Here is an 18,340-nt window from a genome sequence, read left to right on the forward strand (position 1 = left end):
AAGGGCTCAATATCAGGACCCTGAGATCATGATCCCCAAGCTGAAGTCAAAAGTCAGAGGCTCAAGTGACTGATCCGCCCAGGTGCCCCAAGCATAATGTTTGACATACACTAGTTTTGTCTTCTAACACATGTGACATTGAGCTTTCAAAAAAGTCAGTGGAGAGAAATGAGTATGTTTCTGACAATAGAAGACAGAGGAGCTTAGTTCAAAGCACAAAAGTCTCACCCAAATGTAACTACCCAAAACAATATTTCTCCCTTGTTTGAAACTTCCCTAGAGTTTTATTTATTGTGCAATAATACTTAAGTTCATCCATTTCATTGCATTTTTTAAGATTTATATCAATTGCAATCTGTGATCTTTGAGTCTGTGTTATGAACTCCTCTTTCCCCGACTCTTCCCCCTGTTTTTTTGTTGGTCCTTGTTCTTTTTTTGCGATTTAGGCAAATTGTCTCTGATGAGACAAATGTTTATAAGATAAACACGACACTACCTGATGAGTTGCATGAATACGTTAACAGTTGATGAGTTACATGAATATGTTACAGTTTCCCAGAATTTTCCCTGACTTGTATTGATCAGTACCTTAAAAATAAAAATGGAATCTAATTTGAAAAATATAGCTATAACATGGCTGAGGATTTCAATTTATGCTTACAAACGTATGTTGGCTTGGTTAAGGATTTCAGAAATTCCAGAACAGGTGGCTCATTATTTATGTCAACCTTCTGCTAACAGATTTTTCTGAAAGACATTTTTCCACAATATCAAATAATGATAAGTGGGAGGGAGAGAAGTTTCTTCAATAAATATTCTGAATCCATTTATTCAGTATGAGAGCATTCCCTGTAAATGTGTAGCCTCAAGAGGTTTATTTCCCATAAGACTAACACAGAAAATCTTAGGCCTTAGGAAATGAGTTGCAGAGTAGTTACTTCCAAAGAGATCAATCCTTGAGATGGGTAAAAAACAAGACTATTATGTTAAATAGTGTTATAAACAATAGTATTTTATAAATGAGACTAGTCAAACTATTTGAAAAGCTTTGTGGGTATAATTATCTTTCTGACTTTCAAAGGGGAATATTGGTATTCTTATTATGAATATTGTATTTCCTATGTGTCTATAGTTTGGAATTGTATGTTTTTTGCAATCTTAGCTTGATTAACTTTTGCCTTATGTTTTCTAAGCCTGTACGTATTCTTAAGTTTATTACATGATTGCTTTTCTTAAAAATTATTTTACTAGGGGAATGTTTAAAAAATCCTATGTTCAAAAAGCAAGTATGAGTGAAATAAATTATTTACTTTCAGTTTGGAAGAGGTGAATAAAAAGTGCTTGGCCAATATCGTACCATTAATCTATTCTCTTTTCTCCTTTCTCTCTGTACTTCTCTCTCTCCAATAGAAGTGGAACAAAAAGGTAATTAAATACCTTTCATAAATTATATACTATTTATAGGCTAAGTTATTTAACAGTTTAACATTTAGTTAAAATAATTTTGTATTAATTCTTATCTATTTTATGAAAATTTATTTACTACTTCTGCTGCTCAACTTCACTTTAATCTGTTGTGATGACCAGTGCTGGTTTGCTCCTTTTATCCTAAAACAGTTTCATGTAAAATCTTCAACCGTGCATTTTCTTCCTCTTTATTTTTAAATAAGTAGTTGGAAATCCAGTAGATGGTGATGGATAGTGGTTGCTTTAGATTTGATTTTATTTCTATACTAGATAATTTTCCATAGCTCTGGTGTGGTTTCCCATACCTTTAATTTTTAACTATTGTGGGAAAAGGGGAATTGGTTTTCTGAAATATCTTATAATAAATTACGTTAGTAATCATGGGCTCACTATTAACCAATCTAAAGCTTATATGTGACTTTGACAACAATGCCTATCCATTCTTTATAATTTAGCCATCATATTAGAATCTGTGAAATTCTTATAATCATCAATTTTATTATTGAGTATAAATTGATGAAGGCCTTCTATCCTTGCTATGGAAGATTTTGATAGTCAACTCTGCCCTTGAACTTTTCATTTCTACAAAAGTAAAACTTTGGACACTTTAATAATGCACTTTCCTTTTTAATAACCTGCACATCCTAGCCAAGTTTTATCTTAGATCATTTTCCATTTGATCTAGCATTATAGTTGCTGTTAAGGAGCTAATCACTAATATCAAGAGCATAATACTTTAATCAATAAAATATGGGTCAACATCCAAATTCCTTATGACTTCTAAGTTTCTCCACCCAGTACCCTTCTAATCATTTCAAACATAACAGTGGACTGCATGATTATTTTAGTGTATTTGCTTTGCAAAAATATTAGAGCAGTGTTTCCCATAGCGGGTTCAACAGAACACTACATTTGAAACAGGCTCTGTAGAAAGGGTTCCATGATCAAATGAGTTTGTTAAATATGTTCATTTTCCTCACTTCAGCCTTGGAGATTCACTGATGTACCAAAGCTATTAGAATCTCTGCCACAATTCTATTTAATATGATATTTCTTAAATATATGGATAAGGATCCCTGTTTTCTTTCTGTATAACATCGGGCTATACCACATGAAACAGGTGCTTCAAGGACCACTCTTTGGGAAACATTGCTTTATAGCCCTTTCATTATGAGCTAGCCAAGGCTTCTTACCACTATGTACACAGTTTGCTACTGAATCATACTAAAAATCAAGTGAATGAGATAATTCCTGCCCATTTTCAATCTGAAGTATGAGCAGCAAAATATTATAGCAAGTAATCTTGTTTTTTTAATGTTCTTCTCATGTAACAGTAAAAGGTACATGTTTTTAAGTTCCAATACTACTGTATTTAACAGGACATTTTTAACTGATTAAAATCTAGATCTTGGGTTCTTCTCTGTAACCTTTCACCTTTTCTTCTTTCCTTATTCCTTCTTTCCTTTCTTTTTCTTCCTTTCTCTTTTCCCTCCCAGTCTCCATCCATCATTCATTTTTAATTGTGTGGGTTGCATGCTCTGTGTGTGCTAAAGCAGCTTTAAGAGTTTTTTGTTTTGTTTTGTTTTGCTAGAAGATTCAGTGGCCTGTATTACAAGGCTTTTCTTTTCCTTTATTATTATACTTAATTACTATTAGATTCCTATTTATTTCTTAATGATAAGTTATTGAATGGCAGATGTCATCAGAGTGAAAACAATATATATATTTAAGTTTAAATAAGACACATAGAAATCTTATCTATAAATATTTATATTTATTATACGCCTATAGAATACATAGACATACATCACACCTGTATCTGTATATACAAAAATATTGTATCACATGTTTACAAAGGTAAAAATCAAAAGAAAACACAACTGCTTAGAAAGTGGCCACATTTTTCAGCAAATGAAAATGAAAATGATTTTGAACAATAGTCAAAAGTAGTGTGTAAAACATTTCGCGTACTCAGAAGAATGCAACAAAATAATTAAGTGGTGGTGGGTATCTCTTGTTAGAGTTACATTCCATTTGGTGAAAAATAAAAATATATGACAAAATATTAAAATTAATATATTTATTATTTTAACTCTTTCCCTCCCAACAGTTTTTCTTTGTCCTGGACTACTAAAAGGAGTGTACCAGAGTGAACACTTGTTTGAATCTGACCACCAATCTGGGGCATGGTGCAAAGACCCTCTACAGGCCTCTGACAAGATTTATTATATGCCCTGGACTCCCTACAGAACTGATACCCTGACGGAGTACTCATCCAAGGATGACTTCATCGCTGGAAGGCCAACTACAACCTACAAGCTCCCTCATAGGGTGGATGGCACAGGATTTGTAGTGTATGATGGAGCTTTGTTTTTCAACAAAGAGCGCACCAGGAACATAGTAAAATTTGATTTGCGGACTAGGATAAAGAGTGGAGAGGCTATCATAGCAAATGCCAATTACCATGATACCTCCCCTTACCGATGGGGAGGCAAGTCTGACATAGACCTCGCAGTGGATGAAAATGGGCTATGGGTAATCTATGCAACAGAACAAAATAATGGTAAAATTGTCATTAGTCAATTGAACCCTTATACCCTACGGATTGAAGGGACATGGGATACTGCATATGATAAAAGATCAGCTTCCAACGCATTTATGATTTGCGGGATTCTGTATGTGGTCAAATCTGTATATGAGGATGATGATAACGAGGCCACAGGGAATAAGATTGACTACATTTACAACACCGACCAAAGTAAGGATAGTTTGGTGGATGTACCCTTTCCCAATTCATACCAATACATAGCAGCTGTGGATTACAACCCCAGGGACAACCTTCTGTACGTATGGAATAACTATCATGTCGTGAAATACTCTTTGGATTTTGGACCTCTGGATAGCAGATCAGGTAAGTTTGACTTTTGATGATACTCAAGGGAGTGTTGGAGGGGTATATTTACAGTTTGTTTTTGGTAAGTTTCTTTTATGTATGATTACTTTTGTTGTCTTCCTTCTGGCCTGTGTACCTGAAAACTGTTCACTGTCTTTTCATCCAAAAACTGTTGCCATTAATTGCATTTGGCTATAAAAAAAAAGTATAAAAACTTTTTTCTCTCTTGTGCAAGCAGTCTCCAATCTTAAGCCCTTCTCTGAAGGGCATTTTTATTATCATCTGGCTAGTTTATTGTGTAGTGAAGTACACAAAACCTTTACTAAAATAGAATGCCTTCCTCTTTAATTAATTGTGACATGCCCTCAGAAGTGCTCTCCAATAGGAAAAATGATAAGGGCTGTCTTGATACAATGCTTTAGGAGCCCTATGCCAATATATTCACTTTGCAGAGAGTGTCATATATGACCACCCCTATTGAGAACATTGTCAGTTTGAGTGTGCCCACGTCTGAGTATACCTAACTGATATGCACAGAAAAATGTTTATAACTGAGAAATGCAGAAAAAAATAGATGTAAATTTTACAAGAAACAACAATACAAAACACTGCTTTGAGTAAACCAGAGATAATCTTTACAATTACTTTTCAAGATTTTATTTCTTTGAGAGAGAGAGAAAGAGAGTGATTGTGAAAGAGCGAGAGAGAGAGAGAGAGGAGCACAAATCAGAGGAGGGGCAGAGGGAGAGGGACAAGCAGACTCCCCGATGAGCAGGAAGCCTGATGTGGGGCTCCATCCCAGGATGCTGGGGTCATGAACCAAGCCAAAGATAGATGTTTAACCCACTGCACCACCCAGGTGCCTCCCCAATTCTTTACAATTGTCGTTTTCCTCTCTGGGACATACCATTTTCTTTTAATGCTGTTAGAAATAGTCATAAGTTGCTTTATTATTTTAAATTTTCATTTACGCAATTAAATAGAATTATCTCTAAGTTTAGAGGTTCAGTTATTTCAACTAGCCATAATGCTGTTCTTCATGATAAAGTATAATGGAAAGCAAAAAACAGGTGTCTGAATTTTGATAGTAATATAGCAATTTAAAGATTATGTTTTGTGTCTTTCAGTACTTACATCTTAATATAACTTGTTTTCTGCACTGCTTTTACTTGCATGCCATTTGCTTCCTAACTTAGTTCGTTACACATGTACCTTCTTACACAGCTAGATTCTAAGTTCCTTATGGCCAGTGACCTTACCCAGCCTTTATTTATGTATATGTTTTTATCTGGCCATTATTTCTGCCTTATCAGACACTAATATATGGCATATATAAAATACAGACTCAGTAACTCTGTTGAATGAATGAGTGAATAGCTTTTCACTTCTTAGCTTGAGAGAATGAGAAATCAGTTGGCATTTTCTCCGATCTCGGAGAGGCCTTAGGCAGAATGTTAACAATTCTTTCCACGGCCAGCAATGCTGATACTATATTGAACTGTCCCTTATGGGAGGAGAAGCCTAAGTATGCAACAGTAACAAAAGCAACTTCTCCTTAATAATTCCTCAAAAAAATCTCCTAGACCAAGTACAGTACCTGGCTCACCACTGTATAGGTAAGCCTTTCAATTTGATACAACCTTCAGTTGAAAACCTAAGCAAGAATCAACCATGGGAGTATTTTTTTCATAGCTCTGATATTCTTAAGTTAAAATTTACATTTTGTTAGTGAAAACTGTTTATGTGTGGTTCTTAGCCTTTTCTGACTTTTATTTTTTTAAAGATTTTATTTATTTATTCATAGAGACAATTGCAACAGGACATAATATCTAATTGCCTCCAGATAACAACTCATCTTTTGTGGTTTATGAGTAAAGAAGAGACAGTAACATATTTCAAGTTTTATTTATTGAAAACATTATGCATTATTCTTATCTCTAATAATAGGTAGATTAAATTTAATCAGCATTCCAGGTTTTGATTTGATGAATTGAAGCAAATTCTTAGCCTAGTTTTCTAAATTATCCTGGAAGAGCAAGATGATACCATAGTCACAAGTATTTAGAGACTTCACACATAGATATTTCCAGCAGACATTTCAAGCAAACTTATGTGTGTATACATTTTATATGATCAATCATTGTGGACATAAGGAAGAGTATACCACTCACTTAATTTTATGTATTTATTTATTTATGGGAGTTAAAATATTAACCATCTTGCCAAAATGTATTAGCATTCATGTTTGTTAAAACAATGCTATTAATGTGGCAAACACTGAGAAATGACAAAGTTTAGCTTTTGAGACAAATTCCTAACTTTTGCCAGGAGATTTAGTTTTCCCTCTTTTTAAACAACAATGAAGACCTTGCCTGTTTTGCAAAGAGTAAGATTCCATCTGTATTAAATTTGTAAATATAATTGCAAGAAAAATTATCAATTTTCATGCATTAATGCTCGTTTAAAAGCTAGTAATTCGGTATAGACTTACTGCAGTTTAGAGGTGGAAAGAATAAGTGTAGAAGTAAATTTTATGCATTGTATGTGTGGATATGAGAATTCAATTAGCATTAATAGAGGCTCTTCATCGTATTCCTCACAAACAGTTTCAGCTGGGTTTTTTTGTTTGTTTTTTGGTTTTTTGGTTTTTTTTTTTAGTAAATTAGGTTGACATTTTTCAAAGAAATTGCCTTAGTGAATTCCTATTATGGATCTTCTCATGTATTTATCTACAGAAACCAACTTACTATAAATACGTTAGGGTCAAAAAGGCTAATTCTGAGTTTGTAGATCTAAAGTGTATTTGCTGTTGCCATCTGTTGGAAGCAAGCTATTTTTGCTCTGATTTTAACTGAGTTCTTCTATTCAATGAAAACTCACACTTCTGAAGCTCTTATGCAGAAGGATATCTATGTTAACTTCTACTGAATATCACCTTTCTGTACCTTAAAAGATCTGGGTGTTGGCAGCTAGGGGGAAAATATGTTTCTCTTGTACATTTAAAAATCCTTTGTAAAGCATACATATAGAGCATGCTGCTCTGAACATGAGCTTAGGAATCTAAACAGCTTGGGTTTGAATTCTGCCTCCAGTGCTTGACTGTGGGCACATTGCTCAGCCTCTTGGTCTTGGTTTTCTCAACTATAAAATGGAGAAAATAACCTGTATCTCCAAAAATGATCATTAGACTTTAATAGGATGATATCTGTAGTAGGTATAACAAACAGCCAAATAGGTACACACCAACCCAGCAGAAATCCTTCGTATCCATATTTTCTTCTTTTTAAGATTTTTTAAAATTTATTTATTCATGAGAGACAGAGAGAGGCAGAGGCATAGGCAGGGGGAGAAGCAGGCTCCATGCAGGGAGCCCGATGTGGGACTCAGTCCCAGGACGATGGGATCATGCCCTGAGCCAGAGGCAGAGGCTCAACCACTGAGCTACCTAGATGTCCCTTATCCACATTTTCTAAGCGAGGAACCTAAGACACAGTAGCTCCTATTACTCAAAAACCCTACAGCTATCGAAGTGCAACCCAACTCCAGATTCACGTTCCCTTTTATGGCACTGATGATGGAAAGCGTGTTTACGGAGGCTGTGTCTCTAGATTCCCATTTGATGGAAGTGATCTCAGCATCCCCATGTGCCAGGCACTCTCTAGATGCAAATCTAATTTGTAGAGTAGATTCTACAACCATGAAATCAATGTACTTTATTTTTTTAAACAACAATCCATTTTAAATTTTGAAATGGTAAACTTTAAGAAGAATAACAAGAGAAACAGTGTCTCAGAAATATCCTGAAAGTTGTTTCAGAATTCATTTAATTTCATCCTTTTACTTTTCCCAGCACCCATTTTCAAACTGCTAATTGTCCTGACTTTTGTTGGGTTGGCTCAGCTACAAGGACTTTGGTTTGTATTCTTTTGCAAAGGAAGCCATTCTGGGAATGGTACAGTCTGTGAAACAGGTTGTTTTCAACAATAGCTGTATAAATCAATTAATATTAATGTGATTTTTTAAAACTTGTTTTCCAAATGTTCATTGTTAATTTTAAGCGAACTTTCTCCTTGAAAAGTGCCTTAATGGGCCTGCTCTTCTGGGCAAAGTTTTTAAAAACTTAAAATTTGTTCTCATTTTTGTCTAAAACATTTTTGGAACTGTCATCATATATTTTGCATTACATTAAGTGCAAGTTTGCCAGTATTTTCTGTAGTCTTCCAGCATGAAAGTAATGGAAAATGAATCTATATTTATGCGATATTGCTATTCACACAATAATTTATATTTGCAAATTTTGTAGAAGCACTTTTTAATGATATAGTTCTACCTCACATGGTAAAGAATATACAAATGCAAAGAATTTCCAATTTATAAAAAGCTTTTACTTTTTGATCACGTTGAAATAATCTTGTTGATACTGTCAGTCATTTCTGTTTACAGGTCCTTTTTTTAAATAAAGTTTTCATTTATTTATGAGAGACACACAGAGGCAGAGACATAGGCAGAGGGAGAAGCAGGCTCTCTGTGGGGAGCCAGATGAGGGACTCAATCCCAGGACCCTGAGATCACACCCTGAGCTGAAGGCAGATGCTCAACCACTGAGCCTCCCAGGCGTCCCTGTTTATAGGTTCTTATGGAACCTATAAATAGTAGGCCTGATAAATAGTAGGTGCTCTGTCAAGATTTGCTGAATGATTTAAGAAATCAAAGAATGAATTACCATATATGTTAATATTCAGAATATTATGAGGATAAGATTATCAGTCCCCAAATTTGCTTTATTTAGATTACATGTATGCCTCTCAGGTAGTCACCTTCACTCTTGGCCTCACACTACTATGATCTAGAAGTTTTAAGATGCATCCCAGTTATTCCCCACCCCCACCACCTACACCTAACTTCTTCCCTTCTTCACTCAGAGTGTAATGAGCTTTGGTAACCTAAAGGAAGTTTAGCAGGTGTTAGGGAGAAGTGCCAAAGCACATTAACACCTAATGGGCTTTCTTTCAGAAGTAATTAGAAGAAATTAAAGTCAGTGGTCTTACAATAGGGGAGAAAGTGAGCAACTGCTGGGTGAATTTTCTATTCAGAACAGTCTCAAATTTTTCAGTTGAGGAATTCCAGGATTTTCTTCAACTTTGAAAAAATGGAAGGTGTGTTATATTTAGAAATGAATAATAATTGTATCCTGTTGAGAACATATTTTGTCTGCAGAACAGTTGATTCAGTTTGGGACACCTGTATCAAAAATGCTTGTAAGTATTAGCATCTGAGAATAAAGTGAATGTAAAAGTACTTCCTCTCCTTTTTTGAGTAGAAAGGCTTATCTAGAATTATCAGATCTAGGCTTTTTTTCAAATGTACTTTTAACTGAGCCTTTATCCTATCTTATAAGGTATATGAACTATATTTTCATTATTGCCTTCAGCTGGCTCTTTTGTAAGGTAGACATTAAAACCCTCCAGATAATACTTAGCTGTTGCACAGGTTATTTGAGAGATTCTCAAGTTGACATTGACATTCTAGAACTACTTTATATCCTGATACATATGGTGTGAGGGAATCAGTTGCATCACTTCCCCTTAGCTATTATTAGTTACAGACTGACTTTCACTCTTCAGTTTTGTCCCAAACTGTCTTACGCTGAATCAATTATTCATTAATAAATAGGACTGAAATGTGAGGTATTTTCTTTGACTCTTCGAGTTTGCTTAACTGTCCTTAGAACAATCTAAACTTTCCTTGTCAAATATACAAATATTTTCCAGTATTTCCTACTGAAGGAGGAGGAAGTAGATTTAGGTTGATGATAAGAATAGTCGGGGAAGCCCACTTCCAAAAATTTCCCAAACTTAGCATGTCTAACACATCTAAAAATCTATTGGTTGAGATTTAGTGAAACACATCAAGCAATCAGTACAAACAACAAAACAATAAAGACATGTAGTTACTGCCTTATGACTGTTCTGCTTCCTGAACACCATCCATATTTTCTGGAAAGCCACTTGAGATGATATAAACGTTTCCTTCCTTATATACTGAAGATAACGGAATCTCAAACAACAACAAAAAGCCTACACATAGCAGTTTAACAATGCAGATAAGGTGAACCTTCTGTCCTTATAATATGCTAATTAAGTGCATTTGTGTCTCCAGTAAAAGCCATGGACTACATAGTGATGAATAAGAACTTTAAACACACATGACACCTCGTTAAAATGTAATTTTCACATCATATATCTGAGCCCTTTACTTTGACAGCTGAGTAATGTGAGTGCTGGGCAGAGAATCCTGAACATTTTGAAGCTGTCACGTGTTAATAGGTAGCTGAATCCGCTTCCTGAACCGGTTAGTTAACTGTGGTGCACCCAAATCACAAAAGAGAGCCTGCAAGGAGTGGGATCCTAAATCAGACTTGTCCAGAGCTGCCAGGCGAGGATGCTCCACTCATGATGCCACATTGTCCCTAAAGTTTAATTTTACATCCATCTCAGTAACTGAGTGAACTTTACAAAAAGAAGAAAACCAGTGAGCTACTTGTTGCTAATTTCATCCGGGTCCTTATTTTTATGCATCAGCTGTTTGCCTGTCTGCAGAGGAGCCCTCCCTCCCTCCTAATGCGGCTTCCCTGCCTGGAGTGCCAGCTGCTGCCTCAAGGGCGTTGCTGCTGGTGATTTTTCGGGAAGCACAGCCCAAACTTGGGGAATTTGCACTAGCTCGGCCACTGCCATTCAGCATCAGCTGAAGGCTCTTCTGTTTGTTTTTGTCTTTCTTGTGTCTTCCCCTCTTTCATAATTGAAGGGTAAACCTTTTCAGAAGGACACCTTCTGCTTTCCAGGCTCTGATTATCAAATCACAGTCCTGTACAAAGCAAAGCTGGACCTGCATTTTACAGCCAAGCCCAGTGTTAGCCTTTAATCTGATGTGTAGGAGAAGAGATGCAAAGGATAAAAAGGTTCACAAATGATACTAACTTATTATGTTGTGGTTGGGATTTTTTTTTTTTTTTTTGGCCCTACAGAGTGATGTCCCTGGTAAATGTATAATTATTAGAAATGTAATCACAATCACTTCTACATGCAACACACAGTCATAATAAGATGACTTACTTGTGAATAAGCTTCCCACTCACACCAGCTGTCCCTTCTGTAGCCATTTCACTGCTCATTAGCACGTCCACCAGAGGGCAGGCAGGTGGAACTGAAATAGTTTTGCTGCTCATTATTACCACATCTCCTCAGGGTTGGTTAATAGTGACTAAAATGAGATTTCTGATTATCTAAAGGTTCCACTTCAGAATACCCTGTGTCTGTCCAACATTAGCCCAGATAAATGAACATTGATCTTATTATATAGCAAAGCTTGACATTTGCTTTATTTCTGTGTTTTTTTTTTCTTCAAGTATTAGATAGTGTTCAAGTACCTTAGACTAGGGTTGACAATCAGAAGTATGAATTTAAGGACAAAGGTATTTCCCTCTTAAGTACGCTTTCATCAGGAAGCTAAATTCTTAAATTATAATGATCAATGACCAAATAATTTAAGATACATAAATGACAGGTAAAATCTATGCTGTACAATTTTTAGGAAGAGACATATAAGATTTCCCTAAAAACAAGTGGAGAGGGGCATCTGGGTGGTTCGGTGGTTGAGCGCCTGCCTTTGGCTCAGGTCATGATCCCAGGGTCCCGGGATAGAATCCCACATCGGGCTCCTCACAGGAACCTGCCTCTCCCTCTGCCTGTGTCTCTGTGCCTCTCTCTCTCTCTCTCTCTTTCTCTCTCTCTGTGTGTGTGTCTCATGAATAAATACATCTTTCAAAAAACACAACAAATAGAGAAAATTTCCTTTTTATATGCTTACATAAGAACTCTGCCTGTTTCTCTTTTTGGTCTTCAGTAGTACAATTCATTGTCAAGCTTTTTGCATCCACTTACCCTAATTAAGATACAAATTAAAATTATCCAGCCCTTTTCCTCTGAAATGTCTTGTCACTGAAATATTTTAGCTTTCAAATTTGGACTTCAAAAAATAGTGTTAAGAAAAATGATTCTACCAAAAGCATACAAACTTGAGTGCATTGTTAGGTATTTTTTGATTTCATGATTCAGAATGAACTCATGCTAATTAAAAAAAAAAGAAAAAAAAATAAAAATAAAAAATAAAAAAAATAAAAAAAAAAGAGAAGTGTTTAGAAGAAACTTTTACTTTTAAGAAAAAAGAAAATGGTACTTTATTTAGAAATATTTTATTCAATAAAAAATATAAAATGGACTGTGATTTTTAAAATAGTAAACTTTCCAAAATCTATGATAATATTACTATATTACATACATGATTTATATATTAAACAAAAAAATTAGACTTTTATATTTTATAGAGAAGCCCAATAAGAGACATAAGTGGTAATGGTTTATGGAGCAGAAGTTTGAAAATGGAATTGGAAATACTAAGAAAAAGCCAAAGGTGAAAAGTGATATTCAGACACAGAATCAAACCTGCTATAGAAAGCAGAAGCAGGAAGTCAAAATTGGGTTTAAGTCAGAAGCCTAATAATTGATTGGTCTTCCCTCCTTCCCTCCCTTCCTCTCTTCCTTCTCTCCTTCCCAGAGTAAACATGTCTTTAAATATAGCTAAGGCCAGGCATTGTGCTTTGTTCTGTGGCTACAACTATGAACGGGGGTGGGGTGAGGTGGGGGTGGGGGAGTGGAATTGGGTGCGGGGGTGTTGACCCTCTTCCCATGATGCTTACAGAATAATGAAAATGAGAACCTGGGTGACCCAGTTGGTTTAGCACCGACTCTTGGTTTCAGCTCAGGTCATGATCTGAGAGTCATGAGATTGAGCCCCAAACAGGGCTCCACACTCAGAGTGGAGTCTGCTTGAGATTCTCTCCCTCTCCCTCTGCCCTCTCATTCGTGCTTTCTCTCTCTCTCTCAAATAATAAGTCCTAAAAAAAAAAAAAAAAGGGAAAACAAATAAAAAGAAAAAGAAAGGGAATCATCAAAAAATAGTAGTACCACCTACTATTTACTGAATGTTCTCTTTTTTTTTTTTTTGCCATTTACATAGATGATCCAATTTAACCCTAATAAAAATCATGCAAAGAAAGCATCATCCTCATTTCCAGATGAAGAAATAGAGGGTCAGAGAAGGTAAATAATGCAAATGGTTCAGAATTGCAGTTAGAAACCTAGCCTCTCTTTCTGCTATGTCCTGTTGCATTTGTCAGTGATTAAAAGGAGTACAGGTACCCCAGCCCAGGAGCAAGGGGGGAAGGCAGGAAGGCAATGTACATGTACTAGGATGTCAGTAAAGCAGCTCAGCTGAAGTAGGAATGAAAGGCAGCAAAGATGCATCAACTTCGAGTTCGAGTAAGGATAAGCAAAGAGCATCTGGTGCTGTAGAGTAACCACTATCTTCTCCCAATGACATGATGTTCATGCACACTTTCACCCTTTCAAAAATGCTGTGAGGTACAGATAAGGAAACTAAGACCGAGAAACCTAGTCACCTGCTCAGAGAAACTTGTAATGTCTGTGTGAGTTTCCAAGAAGCTCAGGTTTATTTGACTGAATCATGAAGCCACAACATTTTATATTTCCAATGGAAAAAATTGTAATGCACACAATATAATGTGATATTATGGTGCATGGATATGGTGTGTGTGTGTGTGTGTGTTCTTGGAAGTGCCTGGAGAAACAGATGTAATTATTAGAGGATTAGAGGAATTAGAAATGTTTGCAGAAATTTTGAGCAATTTGAAAGATCGTAGAAATTTGGGGACTGGCTCTTTATTAGATTCAATTCTAGTTAACATATATTATTATTTCCCTTCCTATAATTCAGAAATATTGCTGGCACAGCTTTTATGTTTATTGTCTCTGGTCAAGGAATGGCAAAATGGTGAAAAGGCAAAATGAAGGAAGAAAAGAGGGAAGAGAGAAATAAAAGGGAAGCAAATATATATTTTTTTGTTTCCTAAAAATAATTGGACGAGAAATGAACGAGTTCTCTTTTTTCAAAGAGAAGGTGGCGAAAGAGCAAGCATTTAAAAATGTCAAAAAGGTATTTTTTGAGATTGATTTAATTACCTTAAGTAAAGATTAAGGACACAGTGTGGAATGCTTATACCTTGATGGTTGGAATGTGAGTTGTCATAACCACCTTGGCAATATCTGTAAAACCCTTACCCGCGTGATAGGCGTGTTTTGTATGCTAGCATATCTAGTTCTAGGTTTCTTCCCTAGAGAAACTTCCATGTTTATATGAAGAGAGACTTGGACAAAAGTGTTATTACATTGTTTATAGAAGAACGTCAAAGTGTAGAGTAACCAAACTGCCCCTCCATTGGTGAAAGGATGGCAGGGTGTGGTAGGAAAGGAAGTCAAAGCAGCTTGTGTGCAGGTAAACAGGTGGATAATCAGCAGCTAAAATAGAAGATATGACTGTGGCAACCAGCTGGCTGGCACTAGAGACTTTAAAAGCCCTGGTCCATGTGGATGGTAGAGGGAAACAGTATGTGATCAATTATCCCGTAGAAAGTAATGTACCAAATCAACTATTGGTACTTATGAAATAATAAGTCACAAAAAAATCGTGAAGTGCCATTTCCCCTTCCTAGTAGCCCCATGGGGTTCAATAACTCTACAAAGCCAGGATTACAACTTCCCAGAGCGCCAACAACCTTTACCTCTTGCTATGAAATCATTACATTTTTAGTGAAAGAAGCCCTCTCTTGTCACAAAAGGAAAATTTTGCTCTGGAATTTTAATCGAGTGTGACCCATAGTAACTATCATGTGTTTCAGCTCCTGAACATATTAAAAGAGTCTTGAGAATTTAATTGCTCGAAAATTATTTTTATATCACCTTCACTAAATTTTCTCCTCAATGTGAATGTATTAACTTGCCATGTATCCTGGATTCTTATGGTAGCTTTTAGTATAACCATACTTTTTAAGCGTTCAGGAACATGGCAGAAAACTTTAGTGGAAGAATAGGACTATTGATTTGATTGATCATGTTCCAGAGTTAGAAATTTAAAATTCCACAACACAGATTCAAGTACCCAGTTTTGCCAGCAGGGAAAGCCATAATTGTGTAAACCTAATGGTGGACAGGGTTTATATATGAATAAGTTGCATAGTTATTTCCGTGTGGATAAATCTCTCCTATGAGAAATCCCCCCCCCCAAAAAAAGTATATATTATTTTTTAATATATTGATTTTTCCTTTCCCACTAAACTTGTATATAGTTATCAGGTCATTTATTAAATATCTCAACAGTGCAACTAAAAAAGCATAGGTATAAGGATACTCAGAGATATGAGAAATGTTCATTATGTATTGCTAAAATTTTGTGTTCTTTTTTTAAAGCTGGTTTAAATGAGTTGGAATTTAGATCAGTATACATTTTATCTGCTTTTGCTTATATTTGAAGATTTCTATAAAAAGCTTTAAAAATGATTCATGAGGATAGCATATAATTCAGAGTTTTAATGGTAGTTAAGCTCTAAATTGTTCAGATTTGAGATTTTTTGGGTTTTACCAAATTTCTTCAGTGAATATGTTGTCTTTGAAGTAGTGAAATACATTTCTAAAAACTGAACTAATATTCCACATGAATAGAACACCAATTATCTATAATTCTATGATGAAATATAAGAAGGCCTTCTAATTGTGTCAGGACAGTTACCCAACTAAGTAGTTAGAACCAGGCCCACAGATAAGAAAGTGACAAAATCTTACTGAGAGAATAAACCTATAAGAGAGAAGACTTACTCTATTTTTAGTTTTGGGGGTATTTTTGTTTTTTTCTTCACTATAAAAGAAAAATGTATAGTTCTTAAAAGTATTGGACATTCCTAAAGACTTTACTTCTTCTCCTTGAAAAGTGTGTAACACAGATTGAATCTACTCTTATATAGAAATATGGAATGACAAAGTAGGTTGATCTCTCACTCCAGAAACTGTAGAAATAGTTCCAATGTTTTATTATATTATTTGGTATAGTGATACCCTCTATAGATTTTTTAAAAAGATTTTATTTATTTATTCATGAGAGAGAGAGAGAGACAGAGACAGAGACACAGGCAGAGGGAGAAGCAGGCTCCATGCAGGGAGCCCGACATGGGATTTGACCCCGGGTCTCCAGAATCACGCCCTGGGCTGAAGGCGGCGCTAAACTGCTGGGCCACCCGGGCTACCTCCTCTATAGATTTTGACTTAAACAGATCAAACCATAAGTTTTCACCAGTTACTTATAAGGGTAAATATTGAAAAAGGGAAAAACATAAAAAGCAGGGATGCCTGGGTGACTCAGTGGTTGATTGTCAGCCTTTGGCTCAGGTCATGATCCCGGGGGTCCTGGGATCCAGTCTTGCATCAGGCTCCCCCAACAGGGAGCCTGCTTCTCCCACTGCCCATGTCTCTGCCTCTGTCTGTGTCTCCTATGAATAAATACATAAAATCTTTTTTATTTTTTATTTTTTTAAAGATTTTATTTATGTATATCAGAGAGAGAAAGAGAGGCAGAGACACAGGCAGAGGGAGAAGCAAGCTCCATGCTGGGAACCTGATGTGGGACTCGATCCCGGGACTCCAGGATCATGCCCTGGGCCAAAGGCAGGTGCCAAACCACTGAGTCACCCAAGGGTCCCCTAAAATCTTTTTTAAAAAGAGGGGCATAAAAAGTGAACCATCAGTTTTGCTAAATAACAAAAATTCAATCAAATAAAATTTTAATATCTAATTGTTTTTATTGAACAATTCATGAATCAGGCAGCAAGCCATATAGCAAGTAGAAAGGAGCTCTAAGGAGCTGTACAAAATGGAAGCCTTTAGGGGCATGTAGGTGGCCTAGTCAGTTGAGCTTCCAACTCTTGATTTCATCTCAGGTCGTGATTTCAGGGTTGTGGTAGCTGTGCTCTGCACTCAGTAAGGCATCTGCTTCCTCTCCCTCCTTCCCTACCCTTCCACCTCCTTAGATAAATAAAATCTTAAAAAAAAAAAAAAAAAAAAAAAAAAAAAGGAAGACTTTATAGGCAAGAAGGGGGAGGGTTAAGGCAAAAAAACAATCCTCATTTCCCTTTAGGAGATGGAGAGGTCTCTGAGGCAGATTACCTCATTGGTGTTGACTAGAAAAGTGCAGACTATCTGGTTAATATAACATTCGAACAAAAAGTTGAACCTGGAATTAGGTTAAGTGTTAAACCTTGGTTTGGTGATGTGGATTCAGCACAAGTGACCCTAATTCAAGTCTGTTCTTTCTTCTTAATACTTTACATATGACAGCACTGAATATTAATGAAAAGAGAGTCAACAATTCTAATCAGAAATGAAGCTTTTTTTTCTTTTAGATTTGACAGTAAAACAGGTAAATATGTCCATTTGAAACTGTCAATATTATTCTTTTAATTTATACACATTTCCTTTTTATGTTCATGCTTTTATTTCTTAGAAAAGAGTAGTTAAGTATATTCATTAAACATTGACTATTGACCATTAAAACAAGATATCTGATGAATATTTTTTGATGAATATTTTTGATGAGAGAGAAGCACTACTGGTCATTTTCATGGTATAATGATATTAAAAATCATTTATGGAGATACCATTAGCATGTTTTATCACAATTTTGTGTAATTATTTTGGGAGGCAAATACCTTTGTTCTGCTGATCAGGGGGTTTAAATATTTTGGAAGCCTCTTTTTATATTCCTTTGTACAATAAAACTTTAGGGTGTGCAAACCGATTACAAATAACCAATGCCTACGTTATATGAGATAATGGATCTCAAAGTCTGGTCTGAGGAACTTGTTACAAACGTAAATTCTCAGGTTCTATCCTAGATTAAATCAGAAACTCTGGGGATGGATCCCAGTAATCTGTTTTTAATGACCTGCTAAATTTGAGAATTAATGTATAAGCATAATCCTTGCAAGGTTAGTATGTATTATAGAATATAATAAAAATA

At 35.6% G+C, this 18,340-nt stretch overlaps 1 protein-coding gene and 1 long non-coding RNA gene across 26 annotated transcripts in view; one reads left to right on the forward strand and one right to left on the reverse strand.

The window, feature by feature from the left end:
* The window catches only part of ADGRL3 (adhesion G protein-coupled receptor L3), an 856,301-nt gene that overhangs the window by 525,418 nt on the left and 312,543 nt on the right, over positions 1–18,340 (forward strand). For all 24 annotated transcript variants that reach the window (XM_077848164.1, XM_077848162.1, XM_077848167.1 and 21 more), the window contains one exon: positions 3,578–4,378. In XM_077848164.1, the coding sequence (XP_077704290.1) occupies positions 3,578–4,378 (801 nt within the window). The remainder of the gene's footprint in view (positions 1–3,577; positions 4,379–18,340) is intronic.
* LOC144283705 (uncharacterized) overlaps positions 17,145–18,340 on the reverse strand; it is a 58,259-nt gene continuing 57,063 nt past the window's right edge. For both annotated transcript variants that reach the window (XR_013352267.1, XR_013352266.1), the window contains exon 4: positions 17,145–17,362. This is a non-coding gene — a long non-coding RNA (uncharacterized LOC144283705). The remainder of the gene's footprint in view (positions 17,363–18,340) is intronic.

Source organism: Canis aureus, chromosome 14, assembly GCF_053574225.1.
Source record: "Canis aureus isolate CA01 chromosome 14, VMU_Caureus_v.1.0, whole genome shotgun sequence".
NCBI classification, from domain to species: domain Eukaryota; kingdom Metazoa; phylum Chordata; class Mammalia; order Carnivora; family Canidae; genus Canis; species Canis aureus.